The sequence below is a fragment of the Gambusia affinis genome, linkage group LG15, assembly GCF_019740435.1.
Source record: "Gambusia affinis linkage group LG15, SWU_Gaff_1.0, whole genome shotgun sequence".
In the NCBI taxonomy this organism is placed as follows: Eukaryota; Metazoa; Chordata; class Actinopteri; order Cyprinodontiformes; family Poeciliidae; genus Gambusia; species Gambusia affinis.
The window spans coordinates 16,852,181-16,867,838 of NC_057882.1; the positions used below are offsets into that span (position 1 = coordinate 16,852,181).

General features: G+C 39.4%; 1 protein-coding gene across 3 annotated transcripts in view; it reads right to left on the reverse strand.

Annotated features, from left to right (window-relative positions):
- Window positions 1-12,176: 12,176 nt before the first annotated feature.
- Window positions 12,177-15,658, reverse strand: part of LOC122845234 (RIMS-binding protein 2) — a 62,400-nt gene continuing 58,918 nt past the window's right edge. For all 3 annotated transcript variants that reach the window (XM_044141408.1, XM_044141409.1, XM_044141410.1), the window contains one exon: window positions 12,177-15,517. In XM_044141408.1, coding sequence (XP_043997343.1) covers window positions 15,212-15,517 — 306 coding nt within the window. In that variant the 3' untranslated portion in view covers window positions 12,177-15,211. The remainder of the gene's footprint in view (window positions 15,518-15,658) is intronic.

The following is a 15,658-nucleotide window of genomic DNA, read 5'->3' on the forward strand; positions in this document are numbered from 1 at the left end:
TGACTGTCTGATCTTTGCATGTTCTGGAACTGAAAACGTTGACGAGGTCAGGTAACAGGTGGTCACCGCTCTTCGTCTGTGCGCTCAGACTTTTGTTTTGGACGGTGAAGAGCCCGTGTGGAAGCTAGGGGAGGCGCTGCCTGCCAGAAGCGGGCTAAAAATAGCTCATTTCTGTGTGCGGAGCAGAGTCAGACAGACTGCAGGATGACACAGCAGTTTGTTGCCGAGTAACAAACCACAGCCGAGGAAAGACGGAAAGCAGTGGAGTCATTGGAAAGAATTACTGCTGTCGTGTTCATTTATTGATGAAAGCGATGCAGCCCTGGTCAGTGGAGACTATGGTGATCGAATGGATGCTTAGTCACTTCGACTTTGGAAATCCGGCCATGTTTCTTGTGATGAGAAATAAAAATAGAACAGGACTGGCCTCTCATTTTTTGAACTTATTAGAGTTAGCATAATATATTGTTAGTGCTATATCTGTCTGGATTAGGCTAGTTTTATGCAAAAAGACTCTTTAGATTTGGGTACTTTTTACATAGTAAATTTGGCATCTTTATGAAGTTTGTCACTAGCATGAAGTGCTTTAAAATTAAAAGCAAATTTACTTTAATCTGACTCAGGACTTTGCTATCATTGTGCAACAGTCCAGTCCTTTTCCTCCTTACTTAGATAAGAAGTTTCTAATATCTGCAGCTTGTGCATGGTTTAAAAATGGACACCTTTTTCTTTCCACTCAACTTTCCATTTGTATGTTTTGTTAAACCTCAGAAACAGATCTGTAGTGGCTTACTATCCTGAGAGGGATATCCGAGGACAACTGACATCAGTTTTTCCCCATTATTTTGTAGGACATAAACATTTCTAGACTCTGTCTTTTTTTTTTTGTTGTTGTTTTTTTTTGATAAACTGGATTTTGGCTTTTCATCAGCTGAAATCCATAATAATCAAAATAAACATAAATATAATGTATGAAATAAATGTTTCAAATTGAGTTAATGAAGTAAATTCAGTTTTCAATTATGTAATAATCTGGGCCACAAGATGGCGCCTTCTACTGAGTTTCTCTTGTTCGTAGGACACACGCCACCTGTCTGCTTCAAGTCTCCTTCCTGGTGTCCATCACCAAAAAAGCCTCCGGTGGAACCAGAAGGGATCTTTCAGTTTTAGTTACTGCCGTGGTTACAGTTTCACATATAAAAGAATAACGTCTCAGCTTGCTTGGCTGTTATTATCATCTGTTGCGTAACACAGAAAGAAGTCCTGTTTACGTCCCGAAGGCCGTCTGATTTCACTTTATTTATTTAACTGATTCATCAAAGTCACGCACACTGAGGACTTTCTAAATCTGTTGAAGTGGGCAGGGGGAGCAGCGCGTTTTGCTTATAGCTGCTGCGGTGCTGATATAATGTTTCATTATAAGTCCTTAGTGAAAGTCCGGTATGATGTTCCTAGCTTAATTCACAACTGACAACATACCCAGGGTGAAAACATGAAAACCTAATTTCAAGCTCAGCTAAATAACTGTTTTTTTGTTTTTAAATTTGTTTCATAAAGGCTCATATTTGATGATGGACAGTTGTTCCAGTTCCTTTTATCCAGAAATGCTTTTGTCTACTTTAATGAAAGACCACAAAGGCCCACAAAGGACGGTAAATAGGAAGACGGAATGACGTGCAAACCATATAGCTGAGAATGAGGAAACCAGTCCTTTCTCTTTTCTTTTCTGTCGTGGTTGCAGAAGTAGGTGGTGAGTTTTTACAGCTACTGCAGCTGTAAGAAAAAGAGCTGCAGTAACAGAATAAAAGGATATAGATGTATGATTTTTTTTTAAATATATATATATATACACATTTAATGCAGTACTGTTTAGTGCAATAGCAATTCAGGATGCCAAATGTTTTTTTACCAAACTGAATTTATGTGAAGTATTATGGAAATGCTGATTCAATCGGCACAAACAAAATAAAAAACAGCTGAAAAAAAACGTATCAGATATGTCACGCAAATAGAAATGCGCGCACACACACACAAACACACACACACACACACACACAGTAGATCGACACAATCAAATAAACCTGAGCACAATTTACGCCAGCTACAGAAGAAAGTCAAATGTTGGTGATAATATTCCCTGATGGAAATAAAGTCATGATATAAATGCTTTATTTCTCAAAAAATGGGTTTTTACAGTACAGCTAGAAAACTTTATGACTTACGTTTTTCAGAAGAACAGTTAATATTTCGTTAAAATATTAGATTTCATCAAACTATTTGCTGTTGAATAACAAAGGACCAAAGAGCCCTAACTTGTGGAACCTCAGGTGATTTTGGCTGCTGCAGATCTTACATTTCTCATGTTACAACCGCTGTACTTTATTTCCATTTTACATGACAGACCAACATAAAGTAGCATAACTGTGAACACTGTTACCCTGAAACCTGTAAATAGGTAAACAGAATTTGCCTGTCTATAATTTAATATAAAGTTCACTTCCAGCAGAACAACTAACCATACAGCCAGAGTGACAATGGAGAGTTTTAGATCAAAGTGTATTTATGAGTAACAATGGCTTCACGATTCAGTAAGGTCCAAACATATATCCAAATGACAATCTGTGGCACGGTTTGAAGAATAAAGTTTACAGGTGTTGTCAAATACCGATGTAGTAATGTTTCTAGATGGCCAGAGTTGATAGAAAACATAATCCTAAAGGTTTCCTGCAGGGAAACTGTAAGTAGACTGAAACTTATATTGGACTTTTTCAGTCATATTGATCAGTCAAAGCACTTTACACTAGGGCCACAGTCACGCAATCACACTCAAAAGCATTTATGCACCAATACACAGTGCCCATGGGCACTTTGAAGCATTGAGGCTGGAATCAAACCTGTACTCCTCCAATTTCAGGACAACTGCTGAGCCACAGTCGCCCCGGAAATAAAGTTCTGTACTTTTCTGTCTCAGAGAAGCTAAACACATATAGACCCAATAGTTTTCAGATTTCTATGAAACACTGTTGCTATCAAAGTCAAAATTATGCCCTATTTTGTGTTGATCTGCCACAAGATACTTTTGACAGATGCTTACTCATTCACATGAAAGATCTTTTAACAGGATAGAAACAATAAAGGAAGGAATCACTGTAAAATGACTAATCCCAAATAAAGAGCTGAGATTAGCATTGCTGAAGGGATTAGGTAGCATAAAGGTTAGCTTGGTGACACTGATTTGTGCTAATGCTATGGCTAGGTCTAAAACGGGTGACATTATACTCTTAGTTTACTACTGCTTTGACTCCTAAATAAGGATGTAAAAAAACAAAATAAAAAACAAGTTTCATATAGATGTCTTGTGTCTAAGTGTTTTAAAATATTTCAACCCAAAATACCAAAATGGTAAAACCGGGCTAGTGTTAGCTGCGCTTAACGGACCAAGTATCTCCAGAGCAAAAAGAAAAAAAAGAAGTGAATTTATCTTTCTGTTGTGGTCTTGTTTTCACACGAACAGCTAAAAGAATGAAATTACATCCGGGGTTGAAGCAGGAAATGAAGAAACAGCTCAAAATAAATGGGTAGGAAGTGAATGGGGAAAGGAAAAGAAAGGCTTGCAACAAAATACGAATATGGAAAATGAGAGGACGCTACAAAACGTCAGCAGTACGTTAGCTTCTGTCAAGACGTAGAAAAATGAACCGAGCAGGTGCAGTTTCGATGTCGACCTCTGACCTAAATGTGGCGGCAGAAGGGGGAAAATTGTAAAAACAAATCTGAAACCGAATTAGCATTCTGTACCAGAGCCCCTTTCCCCACCATTTCCTTCATGTTAGTGATTTTAGGAGAAAAAAAATAAAAGAAACAAAAAAAAAAAAAAACAGTTATTCAAATTCATGGGGTGTTAAGTGTTACTTTCCTCTGTGAGCTGACTAGAGAACGGCAGAATTGAGCCTTTCACTTATGTCTGAAGTCAGTTATCACAAGAGAAAACCACAAGGCTCAGGTTGTGCACCTCCACGCGTTAGCCCGGCGCTCGCATGTGTAGATGGGCTCATAATCATCAAATTGTTAATTTTTTTTAACCCCATGTCTGCCATCCTGTGCTAAAGTGGCTGATTTTCAGCCTCTTTTTTTTTTTTTTATTCTTCCTCCTCCAGTGAGTGGAAGCTCTGTCGCCTTTAAAACAACACGTGGGTGAAGTCATTTCACGAGAGCTGTGAGCTAAAAACAAAACCGAGAACTTAGCTCAGACGACCACAGGCGTTGCCAGGAAGGCTTTCAGCTCCACCCTCTAGATTCTCCCACACATAGAGCTTTGTTGAAGCACACCCTTCACTTTTACACACACACACACACAAGAAACACTAGAGAGGCCTCTCAACTCTGTTTTTTGCCCTTATTTGGCTACATCAGGTTTTTGCGCTAAACGGAAAGCGTCAAATCAGTAAACGAGGTGTGGAGTGCAGGTTTGAGTGAGAGAGATTTGTCTCATCAAATTTCATTTGTGCTTTTTCTGAAATGGACAACATAGAGAGGGGGAAGTAGGATTGTCAAAAAGTAGAATGGACATTATCAATAAAGCCGCAAACAGGCTCAAACCGATGTTTCATTAGGCTGACAACACTTCCTCTCTCCGGCAGACCAGAAAGCAGCTATAGAAGCGAGAGCAGCTCACCGAACCGAAGGCTTTCGATTCCTTTTAAAAGAAGCAAGGCCTCACCGGTGTGACCCAGTTCAATCGGGTTTTTCTGGAATACAATAGAATTGAAAAAAAGAAAATTCTGTTTCGTTCCTGGTAACATACAGGACCGTACAAATCAAAACTAAATCTTTTAAGAGTTTTAGGTCCAACTCATTTCCATTGTAGGCCATATAGAGATCATGGATAGCCCACTAGCAAAATGTTAAAATATTAATAAATATCTGTGTAAATAATAATAATAAATAATATGGGACACATTTTTTTAAATCGATGTAATATGGCAGTACACAGATAAAAAAACAGCTTTGTTTGATTGATAGAAAAATATTTAAGAATACAAGAGTATTTTTGGAGATTCTTTTTATGTTTTCCTCAAAATACTTCGAGGGCCACATAATAAGCTGAGGTGGGCCGGATTGGCCCCCCAAGCCTCGAGTTCGACATATTTTAGATTATGAAACGCTTCTTAAAATCTGAAAAATATAATTTGGGGAAATACAAGAACAGTTTTCAATGATGATTGTATACATGGAGCTACCAAAAGCAACCTGGTGCTAGAAAGTTTCAGATACATCAATGTTTAAGTGGTTTCTTGACTCTACAGGAGTCAGTCTGCACTGACCGGATTCAGGTGGTTAGTAGTAAAGCTGAACTCAGTTTTACAAAAACAAACAAAGAAAAAAAATGTGGCTACTCACTATTAAGCTGTGATCTCATAAAGGAAGTGATTACTTTGGATATATTTTTATATATGTAAATGAAAAAAGATGTTTAAAAATCGCTTTTTTTATTTATTTACCAAGGTTATACCTGTGTGCTATTAAAATTTGTTTCACAATCTGAAAGACGTAATTATGACTAGATAAAAAACAAAACAAAAAATCATTATGTAAATGTAAAAAAACAAAACAAAAAGAAAAACAAGAGATAAAGCCAAACAAATTAACTGGGTCTCTTGAGAGTTACCATGGAGACAGAGGTTCAGAGGTCAGACTTTAGCAGAGCCAAAGCTGGATTTTCTGTTTTGATGTTTTTTTCTTTGCAGTTTTTAAATAAGTGTACTACTGCGTTACTAAGGACAAGAACTTTCTCCAGCATGAAGTTGAGGTTGGGACAGTAAACAGGTGCAAAATCCTTCGAAGATAAATTAACCTGTTAGCACTGCATCATATTCCCTCAGTCAGCAGGTAATTTAAGCATGTTTGTTCTGTTAAAAAAACAAAAAAAACAAACCTAAAATATTTCTAGAAATAACCGTCCATTTTCCCTGAAGAACAGGATTTATTCTGCCACCACATGATATAAAGTTTCAAGCATACAAGGAGAGAAATCTTTGGAGAAAACGATTTACAAAAATCCTTCTGGATTGTTCTCGCTTACCCAAATCCATCTTATTCACAACAAAACAATAAAAGCAGCTCCTTCTCCTCTGAGCTTCCGCGTAGCTTTAGGGACAACTAAAAAAGCAGCTGGTGGGCTGATCCCAGGGCCTGCGAAGGAAGAGAAGGTTGGAGTAAATCAGAGGTCATTTAGTCACTAATTAGCCAACATTGAGAGGACATGAAGGGTGATGTGTGCTCACGTCTGTGTGCGCTAGCTAAAGCACGGGCAGCAGCATTGGGAACAAGATAAAGATACAAAATGGACGCTTGACTGACGCCAGCTTTATGTGTATTCCTGTAGTTGAGATAAATGTGTTATCCTGTCTTCAGGTAGAATAATAATAATCCGCTGGGAAAACATTCCAGAAAAGCTTTTGCAACACTTACTTACCTGATCTGTTTGTCAAATTGACTCCCAAATTTCAGACATGCTGTTTGGCGAATGACAACAGAAAAGCAGGATGTGTGAGGCACTATTAGGCCAGAATGAGATAACAGGTTTCGCTTTTACTGAAGCTAAAAAAAAAAAGCAAAAAAGCAAACTCAAAGCCATCCAAGCTCTGAGTCAATGCAATTTAAAAAGGGTTGGATGGAGCATGGATTATTAGAGGCAGGTCAATCTGGTAATCGTCACTTCTCTTCAGCTCACCTTGCAATAATTTAAGTCTAGGAACTGTTTTCTGACAGAATCCTGCTGCCTTTTCTTCTACATTAATCCACTATTTCAAAGAGTTCTCAATGTACTGTACTCTAACAAGGTTCCCCGGGCCTGAACCACAGATCCACCACCGTAGTTAGCAGTGGGGATGATGTCTCTCTCCATCTGTTGATCGAAGCCGAACCCACCAGGAGTGTTTGTTGCCAGTCTCAGACTCACGGTGTCTATGTTCTCAGGTTTTTTGTCCACTCATGGAGCTCTCAAGAAGCCACTCTGCTGCAGTTCTCCAACGCCGAGCTTTTAAGAACTTCTTTCCTCCACTACCTAACCTCCTTTCTATGTCTGTGGGTAAAAATATGAGGTCTTTAACTTGCCTAGCGACAGGCGGCCTCTATCGCCTCATACATACCCAAAGGAAAACAGAAAGACGGGTTAATAATTTGAATTCTTAGAGACTCTGATCCCTTAGTTGAGTCTAAATGGATTGTTAGGGAGTACCAATGACTGTGCCACAGGTTATTTCTTTGATGATAAGATTTTATTTTTTTAAAATCTGGAACCTTTCTCTTACTGACTAATGCTAATTTTTCCCAACTACAATAAAATTCACACGTCAATAAGTGGCCAGTACTGTATACACATCTCTCCGTTTCCGAGCAGATCAGTTTCAGTTCAGTGTACATCTCCTAGATCCAGGAGGGACCCGGGTGGTTCGGCGGTGTCGACACCCAGCTGCAGCTTTCTGGGGGTTGGGAGCAGGGAGTGGAAATGGCTGACGGCCTAGATAAGGTCTATCTGGAGAGGCAGCCTTGGGTTGGGAAATCATCGCTCCGCTGGTTACAGGAGGAGATGGGATAACTTCCTAAACGGCAAATCTATGGATGACTGAACACAGACAAGACATGTTCCCCATGAAACCGGCGCGTTCTTCCCTCACAAAGACCGCAGAGAAGTTTTCGCGCTACCATCACAAACTCCACGAATTTTATGGGCATTTTTAGGTGGAAGGCAAATACAAAGTAGAGCGAGGTTGCGAATTGGAGGGAATATTTTGGGTTTTCAAAATTAAAAATCTGAAAATTTGTTGCATTTCTTGCTGTTCTCTAACAAACCTCTCCAGAGAGGAGCTGGATTAATACTGAGATTACATTTGAGGTTTTAATAAAAGGTTGCGATGTTGCATCAGGAAGCCTCAACTTTGTTTACTAATTAGATGACTTTCTGAAGACAATTTGCTGTATTGCAGTTTGTTCAAGATGTCAGATTAAAGGGGATGAAAACAAATAACATTATGATAAAGTGGGTTTCATCTACTATTTAGAGAGCTTCTAAAAGCAAAGAGCTCTCTAAATTGGTAGAGAGCTAAAGTTGCTCTCTGTCCAAATTTCCTTTTACTTTGAATTTCCACACAACTTTGTTTGGATCCAGCCTCTAAAGTCCCAGCATAATTCATTAATGATTCTGGTTGATGTTATAAAATGTAAAGTACAAAAATGACAATAAATTTTTGTATTGTTGGTATGAATTATTAGACCCAGCAAAATGTGTGACTATAAAAGACTGAACTACGATGTGCATTTTATAAATTCTGCAATAAAACCTGTTTTTTATCAACACTTTTTATTTTATTTTGCAATCTGCAGATGTTTTATTACAGAAGCTGCTGGCTGGCTTTTATTAATAAAACATCTGTTTTATTTTCAGCTTTATTTTTAATGTTTGGCCAGCATCTTTATTTTGTGGGATAAACATTTTAACAGCTAAAGTAAAAAAAAAAAAAAAAAAAGATACATTACTTTTGTTAACTCCATGAACTGAAGAATGAGAGAAACAGTTTCCTTTAGCTGAAGCTAACCGCTAGCTTAACTTAGCCTTGAAAGCTAGTTACTTTCTAGCTAACTACTATTGTTTGAAAAGTAGTTACAAGATAAGTTTATTAAATCTCTGGGCGGTTCGCTTCAGAATATTCAAGCAAAGTCATAATTTACTTCAATCACAGATATTTCTATGCCTTTATTTTTCATATTATTTCCACTTACCGTATCTTTCTGTTCTAGTTCTGAAAGTGCGGCAATAGTGTTTTCAGATAGATGCAACATCACAACCTTTTATTTAAACCTCAAAACGTAGTTCTGTGCCAACCAAAAGGTCAATCCACCGTGACCCTGCAGTCATGAACGTTGCTCCAGTTCTTATTAATCAAATACTGTTTCCTCATGCATAACTTATCACAGAAAAATGAATGGCTGGATTCTTACATGCTTTTCATTTATTGTGAAACCCAAACTCTGGGTTTGGAAAACTAGCAATAAGAAGGGGGGAAAAAAAAAGATATGAAAGAGTTGCCAGGAGAAGTGAGAATAAGTAAAAAATATTGCAGAAGCAGCACAGAAGAAAAAAGTGTATGGTATAGATTGTGAAGCAGAAATACACACAACTAAAGAGTTTTTCCTGTTAACCATTGCAAAACAGCTGAAAGACTTAGAGTAATGTCTTGCCCAATAAAGCTGCTCAGGGTTATTTCTGTTGAGCTGAGAAAGAGGCCAGTTTTCTTTACTCTGCATATTAAGATGACCTAGATTAGATAGTAAACTGTCAGAGGATGAAGAAGAAAAGGGAAAAACTGCCATTACCGTGACATACAGAAGTTTGAACTCTGGTTAGTGGAGGATATAAGAAGCATGCTTTTTTTATTTTGTCATTTTACAAGTAAAAATAGCAAAGGGATCCATCTTATCGCAGCAACGTTTTTACATGTAGGCTTTAAGTAGGTGGTTACTGTTGTAACATTAATGCAGTTCATTCTGGTGAAATGTGACTGCAGCACTGTCAGAGTAAGAATGGACTGATGGGAGACGCTCGCAGCCAGACGACCTCATTCAGAAACGACCCGGCTTCATCGTTTACAAAGAACATCTGAAACTTTAAGATCAACTTGATCTATTTTCATTCATTTAAAACCGGAAACCAACACTTCGTATTTGCTGTTATCAGCCATTTTGATTTGTAATATAGAGATGTCAGACCAACGTCAACAAATTCAGAGTAGTTTTCAGGTAAACTTGTTTCATTGAATAACACTGGCTAAGCTAATATTAGGTGTTTAATTATTCAATCCACCTGTTTTGGTAGTCAATTTTAAAATCAAAATTGTAGAAAATTACACCAAACAATCATTAGTTCATTTGGTGTAATTAGTTAGTTCATTAGTTCATCTCTTCACTTAAAAAAATTCAAATTTTTGAGTCCGGTTGGAACATGTGGCCCTTCAGTCCCTTCAGAAAGGGAGGTGATACATTTTATAAGTTCTGTGTGAAGACTGCCTCATCAGCAAAAGAAAATAATTTTGTTGGAAAATTATATGACAAATTACCAACATGGAAACACTGAGCAACTCAGAACAAAGACAGAGTTGCTCTAATGAAATGCTCATTTTCAAGTGAACAAATGTTAAAGATTATCATCTCCTCACAGGAAACGCTCCGGCAGCCCTAACTGCAGCATCTCACTCTTCAGATGTTCTGACGGGTCTCATGACCCGTCGGGTCTCGTAATGTTAAATATATGTGGCACACGTGGAGCAGGGAGTCATAAACTTGCACTTTTAACGTTAACATACATCGGTGACTCGCTCACATCTCCACCTGTGAGGAGAAATGGAGAGTCGCAGTGTGTGGTAATCAGTTTCCACTTTGTTCAGAAACAATTGCAAAACTTCAGGCTGAGAATCAGACAGCAAGACCTGAGTGATAAACCAAACATCAGCGGGAAAAAAAAAAATAAGCGACTTCACTTATTATTTAATTTAGGATGACTTGGAAATGTTCTAGAGGAGGCAGTTTTCTTTTTTTTTTCTTTTTCAAAAAAGAACAAACAAAAAACAGCGTCTGCAAAGAGAGGGCCGGAAGAGCAGAAAGAGAGCGCCTGTGACTGTTAAACCTCTTCCTGTGGTTGCATCACGTGGCGGTGGAGGGTTCAAAAGGAGAGAGCTTCTTCTTCTTCATCCACTCCTTGGACAGACAAGAAGACACCTGCGAGGTCGGAGGCGTGGGGGAAACCGTCGATTTGAGCGCAGACCGAAAAAACTAACAAAAAAGCAGAGTGAGGTAAAGTATGAAAGATGATGCTGTTTTTCCATTTATTAATTTAATCTTGGTTAATGGAAGAGGGGATTTTATCTGCCAACTGAGTTTTTTTTTTATTTATTTTGCTTTATTTCTTCTAAAAGTGTTTTGTATTTTTTTCCAATATATGATTCTGATTTGACTTTTAACAAAGCTAATTTTTTATTTTTTTATTTTTTTTACTAAAAGCATTTCAGACGGAAACGGTTTGCTTTGATACGTTTGTATTTCACAGCTAAATGTATCCGCATGATCTATGAAGTTAGCTTACTTTCAAGGCAGTGAGCTGATATTTGGAGCCTGTTTTAACCCCACTTTAACTTCTACAGACCAGCTCAGACAGAAAAGCTTACTCATGCCTTACAAAATGGCTTCCTTGAGATAGCGCTTCCTCCGATGGTTTGCTTCTGATATTTGCTTTAAAACGGCTGTAAATCAGAAAAACGCCGGGCGGGGATCCTTAGGCTGATGGATTTTTTTATTTTTAACCACGTCTTCTCTGCCTTTTCTGCAGTTTGAGACGTTGGCAGCCTCATTTGCATTCGAACCAGTTTTCTGTAGCAGTAGGCGACGCATGTGAACGTTTTAAAACAAATCAGGAAGTGAGCGCCTTCTGGTTGCGCACTGAAGCAGTTGGAGCCGTAAGGTTTCAGGCTGGCAGACTTCAGACGTTGGGGGAGGGAGGGAGGTCGGTTTGCAGCTGCGCGAGCGGCTACAGGTGCAGAAGAAGAAGAAGGAAGTGGAAGTGGACCGAAGACCGGAGAGGATCGCTTGGATGTACAGTGCAGTCATCCATAAAGTAGAAAGCACTACTAAACTCCTCGCCAAAGTGTAGTGTTTCCTACTTTATGGATGAGTGTACTGTTGGCTTCAGGGAGAGCCGAGGGGCCGCCGGCGTCACGCAGGAAGTCGGCGAAAGAAAAGAGGAAGCTGCTTCGTCTCGCGGGGCCACACGTTACCCAGAGTGTCGCGGCAAGTCGGTTCACATGGGCAGAGTGTGGCGCCGAGCGGAGCTAGCTCCTCTTTGTTCTCTCCATTTGTCACCTGTTTGGAAACAAAACACGTGCATGATAAATGATATGCAATCTGTACGCTGCAAAATAATAAAGATGAACTGAAAAATAAGTCCTGTGTCACGTGTTTCTTTTTTTTTTTGCGTGTTTTTCAAACAACACTAGCTTTTTTTTTTTTTTCTGCGAAAATATACATATTTTATTTCAGTAAAAAAAAAGATCCATATTGAAAGAATTCACCACACTTTCAAGTCAAGAAGTCCTTAGTGTACTACAGTTTTAGGTAATAGTCCGCCAACAACACTGCTTGGACATGCAAAAAACAAAAAACAAAAACAAGAAAAGAAAAAAAAGAACAAAATAACATCTGAAAAATTCTCAAAATATATACAGATAAGCTTCCAGAAAGTGTAGTAAAAAGAATAATAATAATAATTATTATAATAATATATAAAAAGGTTCATCTTACAGTGGTTTCAAACAATGAATGTAGATAAGGAGAGACAGAAAGATTTTCTGCGATGTATGAAAATAATGAAATTATAACGCGTATCCCACCGGTTCGTTACAGTATATATACACACACACACACACACACAGCTTCGTTCCCGCAGAGGCGTCGACACAGCAGACATGTCTGCCTAAAACTGAAATGTGAGAGCAACGAAAATAAGGCCGAACATGGGTAGAACATGCATGCGAACATCCTGTAAACAACATATTAAGACTAAACAAGGTCTTCATGTAAGGCTAGAAATGATAATCTGAGCTACAAAAAAAACAAACAAACCCAAAAACTTTATCTACATGGGTCTCAGTCGGAGCCAGTCAGCAGAGGAGCCTCTCGTGTTGCTAGGCAGCAGACGAGAGGACCAGACTGGCGCGTTAAAGGCCGTTTAACACATTACAACTATCAGCTGTACATTTCGGCAACTTTCGGGAGCGTTCAACCCCTTGTTAAAACACAAAAGAAGAAAGTGAAGAGGAAGAAGAAGAAGAAGAAGAAGAAAGCCCCTACAAACAAACGAAAAGCATTCAGTACTGCCTCTGGCTTGCATCTATCCCGGCTATTCAATGTCTAACGTGTCTTTGACGACCCGCTTTCTGGTTTTGCTCTTGGCATCGTCATGCTCCCTTTACGAAACCAGGAGAAATTGAAACATTCACAGAGCGAACCCTTAAAAAAAAAAAAAAAAAAAAAACAGTCGGGAGAAGCATGCTGCTGGGAATATTCCGTCTCTCTCGTAAAAAAGCGAAGCACCTAACGTTTTGGCATATTCTGCAGCTTTACGACAGCCAGAATGAACAGGTGAGAAACCTGAGGAGCCGCCTGGCAGCCCTGCGCAGGAGAGACGGAGGGGAGAAAATCAGAGTGAGCGTCGCAGGTGGGGAATAGTTAAAAAAAAAGAAAAGAAGGGGGCCTGCTCTGCACTCAAAATAAACTCTTCAATTACAGCTTTACTTTAATAAAGCTGCAATAAGCCCTACATAAACAACACAACGCGGTTCTAACTCTCTAACACGGCATTATGTATTGCTAAAGTCAAGCTAGTCAGCACTGCTAACCACACTGCATATGCTAATCATAAACATTTACGTTGCAACACTGCAGGCCGGAGGTGACAGTAGAAACTTATTGCGGAGTCTCACAGTACAGCAACACCACAAGCCTTCGGTGCAAACGCTCTGCTTCAATGCAGATCCAGGAAGTGATGTTCCTGCAGGCTAACATTTAAGAAAAAAAAAAAAAAGCATGCTACATTCAAATAAGAATGAATCTCTAACATCTGACATGTTTGGAGAGGAGTTAAACCTTAACAAACTAACGACAGGGTGTAAAACTGAGATGTTAAGCAAATAGGATGACAGATGAGTCGGTGTGCATTAGTGGATTGAAGGTAGGAAGCGTCAGTAGTAGCTCTGGTTTCCTCCGCATCTGTTAGACTGTGATAGTAGAGAAAACTTGGTTTATCTTTCTCTAGAAATTGGTTCTCTTACCTTCTCTCAGTTCATTTAAAGCACACTGGAGATTTTAGTGGTAACTGACTGCTAGTTTGTAGTAATAATCAACAGATGCTTGATGTCTGGATGCTGCAGATCTGCCTATTCAGGCCATCTGGATTTCTTTTTTGTGCGTGAGAAAGGCATCTCTGCTATGGATTTCATTTATAGACACAAGCAAATGTCCCCCCCCTCTCTAAAAAAAATTATATATATATTTAGATTTTATTGCAGTGACCTCACAATGAAAAGTTTTAAAATGAGTAAATACCAATTGGTTGTTTTTTTTTGTGATTGTCCCACTGTCACAAACACATGCAGAGACTGATAAGCTACCAGAAGCCTGGGCATCATAAACATTTTGAGATTATTTTATTTAAAAATCGGGTGAGAACATACGGGCAACACAGAGGTAAAGGACTCAAATTAAAACTTGGATTTCCATATTTTTTTGTGAGAATGTGCCACTGCAATAAAAGCTGAATTTATTTGAAGACTTTTGGTACCTGCAGGGTTTGAATATATGTCTACATCTGTACCCACGTTCATAGACAGAATCTAGAGGCTGATGATGAACCTAACTCCAACTGAAACCAAACAACTATTTCATCTTGTGGGACTCGGCCACGTTGACCCAATAATCCCCATGTTGGCTACTAACACAACCATTCTAGGGAAACAAATGAAGCAGTGACATGCTTTCACATTCATTCAACCTCAACAATCAGAAGAGCCCTGCTGCCTATGACAGCTCTAAGCTCACCAGTTAGCTTCACGCGCAGCTAGCAATTACAAATAAATACGATTTTGTACAAAGTAACATAGAGGGAGAACAGAGATAATATAACTCCACCCCATCAGGGTGGATAGTGCATTTATAAACAGCCGCAACAGAAAAAAAGAGCAAAATTGCTGCTTCTTTCTGTTGGCTTCAGATAAATAAGGTGGCCCCAGCAGAGGAGCGCTAAAGCTAACGCCGACCCGGCCGTTGGGAGTCTTCTAATCGACACTGCTCAGCATTAAATAGGTCTAAATCATTCTTACGTGTTGGTATGTTATTGCTGCGTCGTTTAACTGCGACAAGTTGATAAAGCGCAAGAATTTAGAATAAATGTTTGGGAAGTTTGCTCAGCTCAACATGCACGCGTAACATGCTGCAAGCGGATATTCTGTGTTGCAGAGTGCTCTATGTTTACTCGCTGGTCTAAGGCAAAAGTTTAATTACTGATGGTTAACGCATCAGTTAGTCGCGAACAGCATTGATTACCGCATGAGACTTAACAGTACAGACAGAGAAAAGTGCTTTAAACGTGATACGAGGGTTCCGAGTCTCATTCTTTCTTGCTGGATCCCAGCTTCTTGAGCAGTTTCTTGCCTTTGGAGAAAAAGCCTTTCTTCTTCTTGGCCTGCACGGCCGACGCTGAGGGAGCTGGGGTGTCCAGAGGAGAGGAGCGGACCTCCGCTGCAGCTGGATCGGGAGCAGGGGTCAGGTCGGGGGTCGGACTCGCGGCGGCTTCCAGCTGCAGATCTGGCGGCTCCTTCCTGTTCGGGATCGAAGGTTCAGCTGGGAGACAAAAAGCCCCTTCTAGCGCGGATGGGACCAAATCTTGTGGCTCTGAAGAGGAGGTGCAAGTATCCTAGCAGAGATAAAGCCAAGCTTTAGATGATGAGATGTATATTGTAAACTGTCTTTCTGACTGTTTGTACTGTACGTCTGGAGGGAGTAAAGTTTAAAAGGAAAGGTTTTTTACGTGTGTTTCAACAGGACAGGTATAGAT